This window comes from Sinohyriopsis cumingii, chromosome 9 (assembly GCF_028554795.1).
Source record: "Sinohyriopsis cumingii isolate HCF-2022 chromosome 9, ASM2855479v2, whole genome shotgun sequence".
In the NCBI taxonomy this organism is placed as follows: domain Eukaryota; kingdom Metazoa; phylum Mollusca; class Bivalvia; order Unionida; family Unionidae; genus Sinohyriopsis; species Sinohyriopsis cumingii.
This window is the reverse complement of record NC_142969.1, coordinates 71,455,597-71,473,365: the sequence shown is the minus strand read 5'-3', so window position 1 is coordinate 71,473,365 and position 17,769 is coordinate 71,455,597. Positions and strand designations below refer to the sequence as shown.

General features: G+C 34.1%; 1 protein-coding gene across 3 annotated transcripts in view; it reads left to right on the top strand.

Moving 5' to 3' along the window:
• The window catches only part of LOC149792001 (uncharacterized), a 47,227-nt gene that overhangs the window by 10,196 nt on the left and 19,262 nt on the right, over positions 1-17,769 (top strand). For all 3 annotated transcript variants that reach the window (XM_089970491.1, XM_089970492.1, XM_089970493.1), the window contains exons 2-5: positions 2,716-3,058; positions 4,632-4,761; positions 6,008-6,110; positions 12,062-12,097. In XM_089970491.1, coding sequence (XP_089826617.1) covers positions 6,012-6,110; positions 12,062-12,097 — 135 coding nt within the window. In that variant the 5' untranslated portion in view covers positions 2,716-3,058; positions 4,632-4,761; positions 6,008-6,011. The remainder of the gene's footprint in view (positions 1-2,715; positions 3,059-4,631; positions 4,762-6,007; positions 6,111-12,061; positions 12,098-17,769) is intronic.

The window sequence follows — 17,769 nt, the reverse complement described above, 5'->3', positions numbered from 1 at the left end:
GCATGCCTGGAAAAACAATTATTCACCCTAGGTAATGTTGTACACATGTACAATGAAAAATGGTCAAATAATTCTAAGGCACAACCAAGTTATTTCTTGCCTTGTTCTGTGACATCCTCTGTGAACCTGATCTGTACCATCCCATTTCAAACTGTAAAATTTATTAGTGACATCCTGTGAATAAATGTGGAAAGTTTTATGTTCCTGTCTTTCATCATATCATCAGTTTCTGTGTTGAGAATGAATGCAATTCTTTGGGGAAAAAACATGAAAATCATTCAAAAGGACTTTTGATGCTTGAGATGTAAATGTTTCAGCTATACAACCATAATTAAATCATACATTAATATAAATACCTATGTAGTCTTTATGGGGGAGCTCTATAGATATTGTGAACTTCAGAGAGAGTGACAGGTGTAAGGTGAAGTAGTTTGCATCTGCAACATGCTCATTGGAGAGAATGCGGGCAACTCTAAATGCTACTTTCATGCATTGTGCCTTAAATTTCTTTGGATATTGTACTTGTGGAAATTGTACACAACCTAAGCACAATTATTCAAAATGACTTCTCCTATGAGCTCCAATAAAAATCAGCCTGAATTACTGTTAAATACACTATCTTTAGCAGTTATTAAAGTAGAGGAAACGATTTTGGCCAGACTAGACAATGCCAGGTTCTGAAAGTTCAATAATGATTTACAAAATATATAAAATACCAAAGGAAATGTTGTTGGCTCCTTTTTTCCCCACAGTTTACTTCAGAAGTACATGAAGTGAAAATGACCAAGCGATACTAGCAATGTTTTGGTAATTAAGCAAGTTAAGTATGGCCAAGCTGTATACTCTCTAACCCAAATTACACCCATCAGTCACACACCAAAATAAAGGAATTAAAAGTTCTTTAAACAAAACCCAAAATGTACAAGGTCTTTGTTACATAGCCAGTATAACAAGAAAAGAAAATGGGGAAAATTCTTTTCCAAGTGGGCTGTTACGTGTGCAGATGGAAGTTGGGTGTATGTGTCCAGTAGAAAGTGGCATCAGTGTATGAAGTTTGAAGCTGTGTGTACATGTGCAGTTTGAAATAGTGTGTATGTATACAGTTTGAAGTAGGGTGTATGTATGCAGTTGGAAATTGTATGTATGCATATATGTATTAGATTTTAACAGCAAGTCAGCACAGTAATGGCTACTTCATGGTGAACTTGACATTGATGAATATTCATTGTATAATATGACTTGTTACCCTCCGCAGGTTAACTGTATTGTACATGTAAATGAATATGGGAACTAGGTGAGTGGACTGCATGCTTGTCATGTGAGGTCTTATCTGTACTGACTATTAAATGGAATTATTAAAGCACCAACCATGCTTTTACTAGTGGCTGCCACTAAAAGAATACTCTGAGCCTGTGACTTTGACCCAATAAAATGTAGTAGTCAAACAGTAAACCTGCACATTGTTGGTTTGTGGTTGGACCTCACCTATTCATAAAACATTACAATTGATGCAGACAGATTGGTCTGCAACACGTCATCAGTGCACATTTTGAAACTTAATGGCATTTTTTGTTACTCTAGAGCACGGGTGGGCAAACTACGGCCTGCCAAGGGCTTTCATGCGGCCCGCCAAGGGTTTTCATGCGGCCTAGGAACAAGTCATCATTCGCACTGACTCTGTTTATGTTACTCTGTTTATCAAATAAATGTGCTTCTTTTGAAGTTTGAGTTTAAGTTTTCAAATATTAACAACATATTAACAACTGAAAATTAATTATGATGTTATTTAGAAAAACCTTTTGTTTTTGCTGTTTCAAATATTAATTATTTTACTTAATGAACTATGCGGCCCACGACAAGGTGTAAATTTGTGTATGCGGCACTTGCACTGGAAAGATTGCCCACCTCTACTCTAGAGTGTGGTTGCAGAGACCTTTCAGCAGTCTGTACACTGTATTTATATATGACATCTGATGTGTCAGCAGTTTGTAAATCAGCATGGAATAACATAAACCCTTCCTCCTACTGAAGCAGATAGGCAGATAATCAGCTATTCCATTAGTATCAAGAAACCAATCAGATGCAACTTCACTCATTCAGGATAGTTGTTTTGGTCCTTTGATTCTAGTATCTGTGGATTTGTCATATGACTGTCACTTGGTGAATATATCATTCTTTTTTATCCAGTGTAATTGAAATGCATTTCATTGTCAGACTCCATGTACCCTAATGCATACCAAGAATTTGATTGAGTCTTCATTTTCCATTCCGGTAGGCTGCTTTGGAAATATATCCAGCAGTATTTTTGCTTCAGATCTGTCCATTTTCTGCTCCATCGGTTTTCTATCCTTGATCATTGACCATAAGATGTTGATTAGTCCCCGGACTAATCATAAATAATGTAACATTTCTGACAGCCAATGAAATTGATCATCTTATGCTATGTTTGGAGATAGACATCCTTTATTCAGCAAGCCAGCATCAGGTACACTTGATTCAGTCAATCCAAAATCAACATTAAGATTGTCATCATTTTTTTTTTCTTTTTATGTGCCCTATAGGTGCCATAGAAACAAGTTTTGTCATCATTGATAAAAATTGTGGGTCTGTCAGTGGTGCAGCCAGAAATAAACACTGCATCTGGCAGAGTTGTCTCGGGCCTTGATGTTCTTTTGTTTTCAATCATAAATAGTCATTAAAACATTTACTTTACAGAAAAGTTCTGCCAACTCAATCATGCCGTTAGAAAGGGGAAAGATGCGACCAGAAGATGAATAGAAGATCAGAAAGAACTTTGTCACACTAAAGAAAAATGTGGACCCGCTGGATCTTACAGATTACTTTATCCAGAAAGAGTTATTTGATTTGAGTGATATAGAAGATATAAAGAACCACAATCCAGATACTAAGGCCAACAGATGGCAGGGTTTTGCACCTCTTCTCTTTAATTGTGGTCCGAGAGCCTATGGGACCCTATTGCTGGCATTAGAGCAATGTAAATATTGTGATATAGCAAATGGCATTAGAACAACACAGTCAGCAATACCCAAACATAATGGTAAGTCTTTATAATTTATATTTATTCTATTATTACCTTCTTCCATGGACTAATCTCCTGTAGTGTTGTTTGTTGGGAAATAGACCTCTATCCAAAGGCAAGGACACAGTACTCCACCACACAACAGTGTAGGACAGCATGCAAGGGAGAAGAAAATATAGATTCAGCATATCACATACAAAGAGTGATAAAACATCCGTGTATGTGCAACCATGTCTGAAGGAATAAGTGTAATCTGCATAGTCAAGTATAGAATTCTGATGAAATGCATTAACCTAAAAAGGATCACTAATCAGTCAATTGGAACTTAAGAATTCACTAATTGCAGTGATATTTCCTTGATTTTCACACAGTGAGGTGGGGGTTTCCCACTTGCATTTTGATGAGGGGTGGGTGAGGTACAAGTTTGGATATATATATATATATCATGTGACCACTTATATTATGTTTCAGCACAAGCTTGTGATGAGTAACTTTTCAGGAATGAAGATAAAACTTACTACAGTTGTTTATATCTATTAGTGCCAGAATGTCAGTGATCATGTGATACAGCAATGGTACTACATTGCAAGCCTTACAACAGCATGTAAGAGCATAAACGTTTATTCTTTGAATACCGATAATGGCGTGTCCTCCACTATAAAACCACGCTGAGTGCAGTTCGTAAAATGCTGGATAATCACTGGGAGGGTCACATTGCACAAGGTCACTTCATAATCGCCTGATTATGATGGTTGATCTAAAAGTCGAGTGCTTTGTTACAAATAATGAATGTGCGTTGTGCCTGGTCTGCTGATCTTTCTTTCTTTGCGTGATACATTTTAACTATGTGATATATTCTGAAACATCATTTTGCAGTTTTTGTATTGAAAAGACAAATTTTGCTTATAAACAGTATTTTGTGTTCTTTATAATGACATCAAAATGTTGAGAAAATTTCTGTATTTGTAAAGCTATATCAGTATTGATTATATTCCATCCTTTTTTCTACCATTCTTTTATATTTATAATGAAGAGAAACAAATCTGTTATATGCACTAATGTGGAGAAGGGACATCCCAGAATTTTTGGATTATTGTGGAAAAGGGACATTCCAGACTTCATGGATAAATGTGGAAAAGAGACATCCCAGAATTTGTGGGCAAGAACTTTGTTCTGACCCTTGTTTGGGATTCCCTATATCAGCCAGTGCATTTGATGGATTCAGTTATTTTTCACCCCAACTGTCAGAGTAATATAGTTTAAGATATCTTATTACTGCCACCCCACCCCATCCCATGCCACCCACTCTCCAATCACTCTGAATCTGGTTATCATTTGTTTATAGACCAGCTTCTTCCTGCCATCTTAAACCCCATCCTGGATATAACTTTGATATTCTAGTATGACATATTCGGTATTGAGGAATTATCTTTGTACAGTAATACTTTAGTTCTTTTTTTTTGAATGAAATATTTCTTTATATAAAAGTCATTTAACTTTGCCATATATTTCATCAGGATAATTGCTAAGTGACTAAGCTGAATGTTACTTTTTGAAATGCATAGATCTACTGCTTTATATTAATTTTCAGTTGATGCAGGAAACAGAAATTGTTCCATTGAAGACTTGCAAAATGAGTTGATTCAGAAAAATAAGAAAATACAACAACTTGAGAACGACCTTGAAAGAGTTTGTTCACAAAATGGCTGCTTCCTTGGACAGTTGGTTTCATGATCTATCTTTTTAACTAAAATAAATCTCTCTGTCTCTGTTCTGTTGATAACAAATATAAAGTTTCTTCTTTTAAATTTTTTTTTGAACCCACATTAGTGGGATGCAAGACATACGGTATAGTCACTGGAACTTTCACGGAAAAGTGTCGTTTTTAATCTTAAACATGCAATTAGGGTTGGAAAATTCCTGTGTAAATAGAGGATTATGAGATTTCAAAGATGGTGTCACTGTTTTTCTGTAGAAGTAAAGAGGATTATAGGGTTTCAAACATGGTGTCACACTGTTTTTGTGTGACAGATATTAGCTAGAATGAACATGTACCAAGTACCTCACAGATCAAATCATTCAGACATTTTTCATGTACTTAAGAAATTTTGATTATCAGACAGTGTTTTAATTCTCACATTACTCATATTTCATAATTACAACATTTATTTGTTATGACACCACTTATACTATAAATAGGATAAAATTATTTACACCTAGAAACTGTCAGTCTCCTCTTATGTCCTGAAAATTTCATTTTCATGAGATAATAAACTAAACAAAAGCAAAACGACAGAATTATCTATATTTTCCATCTGTCAGTATGCTTTCATGGAGACTGAAGGATTTGCAGAAGATATCACATTTACAGAGCATACATAATTGTGATAAGTATCATGAGTTTTACTCACAAAATGAAAGTGAAATGTTGGGTAGATGGATGAACTAGTGGATTAAAAGCAACGGGTTTGTGGGACAGGTCTGTAGTTTTGCATCGACAAGCACAATCATTACTGGACTTTTTATATAATTTGAAGTTAACCAATACAGGTGATGCACACTATACATCAATTCGAATTACACACTTTCATTTTATTCAATTTGCATCACTTTGCTCATGTTTACACATCACTGTCACCATGTGCTGTAACTCATGTGCAGCTCATGTAGATAAATATGTTTTAAAATTATGCAGAAATAATAATTATTGAAAACTTGGAGGTATAATTTACAAGTATACTTTCAATTTTGTTCGTACTTTGAGATGAAGACGATCATTCTATAACATGCTTGCTCAGCCTTTTGCCCATAGGGTCAAGGTCATAGTACAACAATGATTTGATTGGTGCAAGCAAGCCCTCATAAAAAATTCAAGATTTGTAAAGCATTATTCAAAGCTTTTGAAACTGTTTCTTATTTTTATTCTTATTTTGTTCCACTTCATTTAGTTACTGATTTAATTTTCAGGACTATGGAATTAAGTTCTTCAAATGATGGGGACAATCTGTCATCATCATCACAATTGGAAAAATCTGCAAAAAATGGTGAAACTTCATCATCACAGTCTGACGTGAGTAACGACAGCCAGTTATTCACAGTTACTGTAGTAAATTAATCATTTCTCAGATCTTGCTTTAACCATAAGTGTACTTGCTGTGGATTCTTTTTATATACCATAATAGTGGTAACCTAAGGCAACCCATGTTGTACAGCTTTACATCCTGTTTACTATGTGCTCAGATCAGTTGTTAGCCACTTTGTAGGGCATCCATGTTCTATTAACTCATTTCAAGTTTATTTACAAAACGTTTAATTACAGTGCCATATATTGGTAATCCCCCAATGTAAATGTAGACTCTTGTAATTACGATCTTGCATATTAATAAGGAAATCTTGCTTGTGATTGGCTGGGCTCTAATTCTGATTTAGTTGTGTCACAAGAATGATTCCAACAATAAATATTTGGGGCCTCTTCTCTAGAATTGGGAAATTTTCATTGCAAAACAAGTAACAAATAGTTTTGGAAATTTTTAACAAATAGGTTTATAGTTTCTAATATCTAAATTCTCATAATTCAAAATTTTGTTGCAATTTAATTTCAGATGTTTCTTTATTGCAGATTAAAATATCATTATTATAAACCAGAATTAGTTATGTAGCTTTGTTCATGCTTTTTACAGATTGTTGCAGTTTTGCGTAATAGAGGTAGCAGAAGCTGTTGTTGTTTTCTTTTTGGTATAAAAAACAACAGCTTTTTAACAAAAAGTCCTTAATAAGAATAAATTTATCTGTTTATTCATCTATCATAATAACAGTTTAGGCTGCATTATAAAAAGTCTGTTTATTCATCTAGCATAATAACAGTTTAGGCTGCATTATAAAAAGTCTGTTTATTCATCTAGGATAATAACAGTTTAGGCTGCATTATAAAAAGTCTGTTTGTTACTTATAGGTGTTATGGAAATAACATTGCCCTCAGATGTGCAGTATCATTAATGCCCAGAATTATCAATTATTTTCAGTTTGCAAGTGAAAAAATTCACAATAAAAGAATTTAAAATTCAAATGTACTCTAGTATCTTTAATTACAAACACATATATACCCTATAAGATAAATTAATTAAAAAAATAACTTGAAACAATATTTTCCACTCTGAGCACTGCAGATGTGATAGACTTGTATATAACAAGCTCAGGTATCAAACCCACTGTTATTCAAGCTGTACCTTACTGTTCAACAGATAAAGGAAACGGCAAATGCAAGCTCTTCATTAATATGAGTAAGCACATGTTCAGTGATTGATAAATGTCACAAAGCTCAAAATATATTGTACCATGCAAAGCAGATTTGCAGATATAAATACCCAGTAGTTGTCAAAGGCAATACTTTATTTAAACAGAGTGAAAGTGGTAATACGGTTACATTAGACTTTGTATTCCAAACTTTATAAAAGTGGGAATGTAATTACATTATACTTTGCTTTCCAAACTATTTACATTTTTATGCTGATATTTCTGTCGTCAGTGGAATGTGATTTTTTTTATATTCTTTTTTATTTTCTTTATGTACGTGCTGCATAAATGTCATTCCTATTTGTGGAAAAGTAAACAGGCCTAAATATTTAGCGGGAAATAAACATGCTGTTTCTGTTTTGTAAATAAATATCACCATGAAGCTAATAACATAAAAAATAAATCCTGATTTTTTGTATTATTTCCAAGTTTGTTAAAATTCAATGCCTTTATATAAATGGAGGCAGTGGTTAGTACTGTTAAGTATTTCCTTTTTTAACAGCTTGCATTTAAGGACAGGAGGTAAAATAACAGCGAAAAACCTGTTTTCTGCTTCATTTTATAATGGTACCACATGACCACTATGTCTGATAAATCATTGGAAATTTGATTTAACAAACACAATTTTTTAGATTAAGCACATATCTGATGCTCTTTGGCAAGTATGAGGAAATTAGTATTAATTTGTTTTTGATCCAGTTCTGTCCTGTCTCTGTCACAACCCACAAGATGAAAACCTTTCCTCGATCCTACATAAATTGTAAAAGGAAATATCAGCCTGTAAATATTTAATGTTGACACAAATGTCATAGGACAGGTGAAAGTTGAAACTTCTTAAATTAATAATGGTTCAGCCGTCTGAGTCTAAAAATGATGTGGATGGTCAGCAATATGATGCAAATTGTGGTAATGTTTAGAATAGGTGTTGTTGAGGTGGGGCAGGTGTAGTGGTGATAACAATGATGGTGATTGGGGTTCTGAGGGGATGGTCATGATGCTGATGAGGAGGATCATTGTAGTGGTGGTGATGATGTTGAATAGACACTTGATTTTCTCCAAAATAAATGAGCCTTTTCTCTTTCCCTATTATTTCTGAAATTAAAAAAACACATTAGTATAAAAAGTTACAGAGTTCTAATCTAATAGCAGCCATTTTCGAATATACTGATGTTATTCCTCTGGAATGGAAAGGCATACTGACTTGGGATTTTCACCAAAAGACTTGTAATGTTTAGTTTGGTCTCATTGAAAATGATGTAGATCTGACCTTCAATATGGTCACCTTGGTGGCCATCTAAAAACTTGTGATACTTCTCCTGCTGGATTGATGGTCATATCAACATGGGGTTTTCACAACAAGACATGATGTCTAGTTGGCCTTAAATGAAAATGGTGGCAAATGGACATCCAGTATGGCCACCATGGCAGCCATTTTCAAACTTTTGTTATCACGCAGAGATGGCCTCATAGAACAAATAAGAGAGATGATGTTTATTGTGAAGATCGTGTATGGGACACACATTCCTTCCTCGCACATACCTTCTGAAAGGTGAACATCCACCAGAATGCATACCATGACTTTGCACTGAATACAGCATGTCAGTTTCCACATTGTGAAATGAACATATTTTGATGTGAACTGGATGAACTGTTTGAAGAAACTCCATGAGGGAATCCAGTTTATACAACAAATTTTAACAACATTTTAAAGATTTTGTGTGTTATATTTATCTATTATTTTGTTTTATACATTTTTCTGAATTTTAACATCTTTACATTTTATGTTTAAAGGAGACTAGAAATCAAAATTTTCCTTTTACGTATGTAATTCTCTACAGATTTTAATTCGACTGCAATGTTTATAAATTAAATATCGTAAGCGGGTAGTGATTATATTGCGTGGAAGATACCACGATTCCGTAAATTGCCGAGTTTTTCCGAGTTTTGATGAGACAACAGATCACGTGGTACCGTGACGCTATACTAGCCAGTCCTCGAATACAAACATAAACATTGGCGAGCGAGACAGACAGGAGACCAGATTTGGGTTGTACGTTCAAAAGTTGAATCTGCAGTCTGATATAATAGTTTATGTACTGTACTGGTAAGTGCTAAAAGAAATTTGTTAGGCACAGGCCCCGGGCTGGTGACTTAAATAAACTAAAGTCCTGAATGAAATTCGACAAGCCCGGACAGTTCATACCTGTCAACTCTCAAGCCGGGAGAAAAACATCCCGATTTTGGGGGTATTTCCTCATCTACCTCCCGATCTCGTAATATCTCTCAATTTTGCGCAGCGAAGTCCCGATTATTACATTATGTCTGTCAATTTTCATTTGTCAGAAGGAAAAAACCCAAACTCAGACCATTTTTAAATATAACGTATGCAATCCACAGTCTAAACTGCCACACTGCAGACATCGTAGCGATATGACTGAAAAATTGTTAAAGCTACGTTAAAAATTCAAATCACACGCGCACACGTCTAAATCGGCACTGGACGAAATAATTAATATCATACAACAGTTTTTTTCTTCTTCAGTAAATAGAACGTGAAGATTAAACATTATTCAAGTAAATTTCAGATTTTTTAAACAACTACAACAGTACTATAGTATTAAAAAAAAAATTAAAAGAATAAAATTGTCACCAATTAGTTTAAATGAATGATCACTTTGAAATTTTCTCTGCAAACAAAATCGCATCTCCATTTCCGCCAAAGAAACTCGGCCAGTTAACACCTGACCATCCTCTACCGTATATGAAAAGTTTAATTATCATGATTAAATTACAAGGAATAAAACAAAATATACCATGCAGTATATGTAGGCCTAAATAACTAATTCTGAATAAATATTTTATTCAGCAAACTGTTACAGGCATTAAGACTTAAACCTAAGGAAATAAGGTGGGGCATAAAACGTGAGAAAAACAGTTGCCACAAGTACAGTAACTTGTGACTGCAGATTTGAACTGTTAAAATGAAGTCAATGGCATCGTAAGTAACAACAAAATAGGCATCGTTTATTTGGTAATCAATTGCTGGTGCTTACGCATACACACACTGTCGAACATGGTTTCTTTGAAGTATGTCCGAAGGGAAGTCCTTTTCACAAGATCAATGCAAGGATAAGGATTATGTTCATTAGTCACACCGGCTTTATCGTTTGCGTACTTAAATCAAAACTTTAGCTATTTTGCAATTTAGCCAGAACTGACCAGAATATGCAAAAGGGGCTTGTCATGGGGGAATAATAAGGCGTATCACAGGGAGAAAAGGCACGTCAAATGGGCGGTCGCACATTGGGGCAAGGGGGGGGGGATCAGTAGTTCCCCCCCCCCGTTCTATTGTCAGACAGTTAATGTAAAACTTTTACCTCTTTTTTTCAATCGCTGCTTTTTAAACTGCCCAAGGAATAGTTTTATATCAGTTCCAATTATTACAGATTACCGTTTATGCATACTACATGTATACAATGCATTTTTTTTAAATTTTTAATTTTTATAAGATTATTGAAAATTGTGTTTTCTCGAAACACGACAGCTTTAGACTATTATTTTTAGCAAAGCTTCCATTTGATTAAAATCAAATCTAAATTTCACCTAGGGCAGTGGCGATTTGATTTAGATTGTGCCGTGTTAAGGCATGTATGTCAACATCTTGAAAATACATTTACTCATTTCACCAGCGCAATCAAAGTTTCCTCAGGCAAACAATTTTTGTTTTGACAAGCCTGACAGGCACCTCACTTTGAATACAGGATGGGCCGGAACTGAAACCAGAAGGAGCCCAGGGTGTCGGGCTATCAGATTTGTTTTTAGCACTGCTGTTTTTAGATAAAAGATATGTGGATTGATTGTTGCATTTTGTGGTCACTTACTCGTCCTTCTGCCTATTTTCGTAACTCACACATTTAACACTTTTCCCAGGATTTAAAATGTCCAAAGGTATGTCTGGAACAGCGCCAACTTTTAGTCTAGGCCTAGCATTTGCGTATCTTTGAGCTGCTATTTTTTCATGATCTCTCTCGTAACATTTCTTTGAGAAATGTAACGATCACATAGTGCTGTATGGTGTTGCTTTTAAATCGACTCGTTTGTAATAATGTACCCATTCTTTCATTATGCCTTTATCTTTCGGAAAAGATTTTTTTTAATTTATGTCAACAGGCTTTTCTTAATGTTCTATTACACCCGCAAGCAACGCAAAACGGTATTGTCTTTTACTCTGGCAACTCCCACTTGAGCAGCTGGAGTCGCTACTATTACGTCACATCCCGAAAGTAACCGAATAGGCGCGGAAATTTTGCATACAAGGTCACGGAAATTCAGCTCCTAGAAGATAGGCCACTATTTAAATATTGGCATTACGGTCGCAGATGATACTTCAGAATAAGGTTTTCAGCTATAGTACTTTTATTATTATTCTATATTTCCATTGGTTTCTGGTCTCCTTTAATCTTGTACTTGATGTGTATATTTATTTTGAAAATGTCTGTCTTCCTAAACTTTTGTGCAATTCATTTTGACATTTTTCCTAACTTCAGTTTTAGTCGGTATCTCATAGCATATTTATGCTGAAGTGCCACAAAACACTACATACATACATACTTTGTCTCTCTCTCACAAGCATGTATATGCAAATACATAATACAAAAGAGAAATTACATTTGCTGAGAGCTTAAGTTTCTACTTTTTCCGCATAAAGAATAATTTACTTCTTTTCAGGTTAGCAACAGCAATTACAGGTCTCAAAGCTATCAGGTATGGAATTAACACTTAAGATGTTTGGATGATGTCCTAGCTTTATAGTTGTACTAAATTCTTTCTCAGAGCATGCCAAACAACTGAATCATTATATGAATTGATACATTTTGCAATACACAGCATAGTAATGCAAGTAAACATTAAATAGGTCAGTGGGGCCCCGAGTGGCCGAGTGTTCTAAAGCGCTGTCCGTTACGGATCACTGCCATCTCACCTCTGACTGCGTGGGTTCGAGTCTCGGATTCTGCCAATGTGGGTATGTGAGAAAGCTTGCCAGTAGCTTCTCGTGGGTCGGTGGTTCTTTCCGGGGTTTTCCTGGGTTCTTCCTCCACCATTGATACTGGCCGTCATGTATAGCCTATCGTGTGCTGAAAAATGGCGTTAAACCCTACAACAACAACAACAACAACAACAAATAGGTCAGTGTTAATAGTTTTTCATGGCCAGTAAAGATTAAAAGCCACTTTAATAAGGTATCATTTTGTACTCTTCCCCTGTTTCAAAATGGCAAAATTATGAATGTAGTGGTTTATCATTTCATCTCTATCAGTTGAGATTGTTTAACAACATTTTTTGTTTCTAACCACTACTGGATCATGGTGACTAGTTTTACTTTGTAGCATATAGAACTAATCGTCTATCACCATGATGATAGTACGGTGTAAAACTGATGGTCAGTCAGATTTACTGTTTAACCTATTACATATAGTTTGGACTCATTCATACATAAGTCTGTTTTCCTATCATTATTCACATTAAGAGATTTAAAAGAAATGAAAGTTATATGCAACTTTGACTTCTGGTTCACTCGTAAAAAATATTTGCACTTTCTTAAGATTTTCCCAATATATTGCAATACACTGATTTACATAGCAGTACACAACTCTGTATGGCAATATGTAGCAATACACTGATTTACATAGCAGTACACAACTCTGCATGGCAGTATGTAGCAATACACTGATTTACATAACTGTACACAACTCTGTATAGCAATATGTAGCAATACACTGATTTACATAGCGGTACACAACTCTGTGGCAGTATGTAGCAATAAAAAAATTCTGACAACACCCACTCCTACCATACTGCATATATTTTTCACATGTAACTCTTTAATACTCTCGTAGACCAGGCCAGATGAGTAATTTTAGGTCTATTAAGGCCAGATGAGTAACTGTAAGCCTATTAAGGCCAGATGAGTAACTGTAAGCCTATTAAGGGCAGATGAGTAACTGTAAGCCTATTAAGGGCAGATGAGTAACTGTAAGCCCATTAAGGGCAGATGAGTAACTGTAAACCTATTAAGGGCAGATGACTAACTGTAAGTCTACTAAGGGCAGATGACTAACTGTAAGTATATTAAGGGAGAGTAACTGTAAGCCTATTAAGGGCAGATGAGTAACTGTAAGCCTATTAAGGGCAGATGAGTAACTGTAAGCCTATTAAGGGCAGATGACTAACTGTAAGCCTATTAAGGGCAGATGAATAACTGTAAGCCTATTAAGGGCAGATGACTAACTGTAAGTCTATTAAGGTCTCTTGTTCTGTGCTTGCTTATTATCTCTGCATATTCTGTATTTTTGCTTTCAGTTTGTTTTGATTATGGACAAAATAGGTGTAGGTACGTGCCTGTGAATGCAGTTGTCTGTTAAATTGGTGTGTTTCACAGACTAATCTGTTAAAGTTGAGTAATAATAGCATGGTGAAAATAACAACAGAACATAAACAAATTATTTGTCTTTTTTTGCAAATCTAGGTCTCTGAATGTTTTTAAAAGAAATTATATAATTTAAGTATGTTTTCTTTTGACAAAGTGTTCCATTCTTATTAAGTGCTATAGTTAAATTTTTAAGCAATTTGTTCTATTTAGTGTTGTGACCCTGATTATTTTCATGTTGGTTTTTGCTTAATGAACCATTTTATATTAAATCACCTTGATTGACATGAATATAAAAATAACATTACAAATTTGCACTCACTGAAACATTTTACTTTAATATTTAAATTTGTTTTATCAGTTTATATTGAAACATTTTACTTTCATATTTATCTTTTATATTGATACATTTTACTTTCATATTTTTCTTTTACATTAATACTTTCATATTTATCTTTTATATAATACATTTTACTTTCATATTTATCTTTTATATTAATACATTTTACTTTCATATTTATCTTTTATATAATACATTTTACTTTCATATTTATCTTTTATATAATACATTTTACTTTCATATTTATCTTTTATATAATACATTTTACTTTCATATTTATCTTTTATATTAGTACATTTTAATTTCATATTTATCTTTTATATAATACATTTTACTTTCATATTTATCTTTTATATTAGTACATTTTACTTTCATATTTATCTTCTATATTAATACATTTTACTTTCATATTTATCTTTTATATTAATACATTTTACTTTCATATTTATCTGTTATATAATACATTTTACTTTCATTGTTATCTTTTATATAATACATTTTACTTTCATATTTATCTTTTATATAATACATTTTACTTTCATATTTATCTTTTATATAATACATTTTACTTTTATATCTCACAAAAATAATAAATAGCATTATCCCAAGTGATAAAGTGATCATAAAGCTGAGAATACAATTCACTTTTGGAACATTTATTATAGGTGGAACTTTAATTTATTTTTAATTTTAATGTATTTTACTGGATATGTTGGTTTCGTTGGTTGTGCAATGTCAGACAAAGCCCTTCCCCATATACATCACCTCTCCAGATTTTTTATATGATGTTCTCTTTCAAACATTGCTCTGCTTTTTGTTTGTTAAAATTGGATAGTGCATGATGGCATGAAGGATTTTAAGTTCTGTATAAATGATGCCAGTATGTCATCAAATGTGGTTCCTAGAACTAGAGCAAAGTCCATTGACATTTCTAAAACACCTCAGTATACAGTATGGCTGCCTCGGAACTTTGATGAGACATGATTCATGATGCCATTTTTAAAACATGAAACCAGGTCATAAAACTCAGTGTAAATATAGAGGATTATGTGATTTCAAACATAAGGTCACATGGTGTTTTTTTTGTAACAATGATTACCAAGAATTATGATATCCATATTATATATCTATTGATTGTAAGGTCAAAGGTTATCATAATTTAGGTTTTAAGTTATAATGGCTTGTAAGCATGACAGCACAACCTGTTTAAATAGATTTTTATCTTTAACCAAGGTTGGGTACAGCTTGAATGATACAACTTAAACAAGTTTGAGTACAGCTTTAATGATACAACTTAACCAAGTTTGAGTGCAGCTTGAATGATACAACTTAGCAAAGTTTGGGTACAGCTTGAATGATAGAACTTAACCAAGTGTGGGTACATCTTTAAAATATTACTTAGAGCTTTAACTAGACTTAGAATGCAGTTAAGTTGTCACATTGCCTTATCCTAGGTCAGTGATCTTTTATCTATGAGGTTAGAAACCTTTACAGAGAATTATGTACTGCATTAAAGTTGTTTTGGGAACATGTTAACCAAATATATATTTGTTTGGATAACACGTGACAGAAGAGAGAAGTCAGCTTAGGACAAATCAGGAGATATGTCAGATTTGGTTAGAAGTTGTGACCTCAGAAGAGGGAGGATTTTCAATGAGAATGGTGAATTTAGGTTGATTCACATGTCTTTGACTTTCTTGTCCCAGTGAGGACCCAAATCTTTGGTCACTACGCGATTAGATTTCGTCCATTTCTGTGAGAATTTTTGTGCTATTTCCAAGTCAAGGAATATTATTTTGACTCAATCTGAGCAATGATTATGTGCCATAAATGTGAGATTATTTTTGGCCGTAAAATTGTCAAACAGTGTCTCCACATGTATATCTTCATCTGCCTTTGATGCAGGTTCTGTGAACATGGATTTCAATGAATGCATATTTGTTGTTGTCCTTAATATGCTGCCTGACATGCTTGTAATGTTATTCTTGTCACGTAACAGATTTAAAGCAGCTTTACAGCAAGGGCAGAACACACATTCATGTCCATTGAACCTAATTCCTATGGCGAGGGCAGAATGCACATTCATGTCCATTGAACTTAATTCCTATGGCAAGGGCAGAATGCACATTCATGTCCATTGAACTTAATTACTACGGCAAGGGCAGGACGCACATTCATGTCCATTGAATTTAATTCCTATGGCAAGGGCAGAATGCACATTCATGTCCATTGAACTTAATTCCTACGGCAAGGGCAGAATGCACATTCATGTCCATTGAACTTGATTCCTATGGCAAGGGCAGAATGCACATTCATGTCCATTGAACTTAATTCCTACGGCAAGGGCAGAATGCACATTCATGTCCATTGAACTTAATTCCTACGGCAAGGGCAGAATGCACATTCATGTCCATTGAACTTAATTCCTACGGCAAGGGCAGAATGCACATTCATGTCCATTGAACTTAATTCCTACGGCAAGGGCAGAACACACATTCATGTCCATTAAACTTAATTCCTATGGCAAGGGCAGAATGCACATTCATGTCCATTGAACTTAATTCCTATGGCAAGGGTAGAATGCACATTCATGTCCATTAAACTTAATTCCAACCACTGAAATCCCAATTTCTATCAATTATTAGATTTCATGTGATATTTTGGTTGCTTAGATTTTAGCATTGGGAGATAACTCCCACTTTGACATAAAACTTTTCAGCACCGAAGCCAAACTGCCTCTGTTTTATGCTGATTTTTCTATTTAGTAATGCAACCATTATCAAGCATTATCAAGGAGGTTCACATATATGTGATATCGTTCTTGGCTTCTCTCGCATCGATTATGAAATGTATTTTTGAAATGATATTGGACTATCATTTGTAAGCACAGGGCATTTTTTTGTAGAAGCTACAAATCAGTTTGCCAGTGGTGTTGGCACCATTATAGGAATAAAAATGTCACTGACAAGGGAGAGAATACTTAATTTAGAAGAAAATTTGAAAGTAATTCAACTGAGTGAATAAAGTGAGAGGTTTTTCGTTGAGAAATTTGACTTCAAAATGATTCAAATTGTCAATGATAAGAAACATTTTGCTGCAGTGATAAAATGGAATGGCTACAAAAAATATTTATAACCTGCTTTTCTAAGCTGATTTTAATGAAAGGTGTTTTTTTATGCAACACAGTTGATGATTATTCCATGTTATTCTAATGACATTATTAGATTTTTTAGCACATAGATTTCATAACAAGCATGTGATTTGTTTTCAGAATTTTTTATTAAATATTTAAAAGTTAGTTACATCCGATTTCTTACTTTATATTTAATTATTACTCACATCTTTGTGATGCCTTCTTTAGAATGACCACCTCTCTTATAAGATCACTTTCAAGCTGCAGAATGGATGTCCTTTTAAAAGTGGGATCCATGTTCACCTGCTTAGTTATATCTACCCAGATAACAATGCTATTTATCCAGTGCCAAGAGATCATGCCCAAAGTTCTGAAATTCTGTTTTTTCCTGAGGTGTTTCATAGCTTGCCAGTGCTTAAATACAGTACCCATTCCTGATGCATTCATACCATGGCATGCCTACATACAGTATTTTTAAATACTGGGCAGGCATTAAATGTATTTTTGTTTGAATCATGCTGCTAGAAAATGAACTT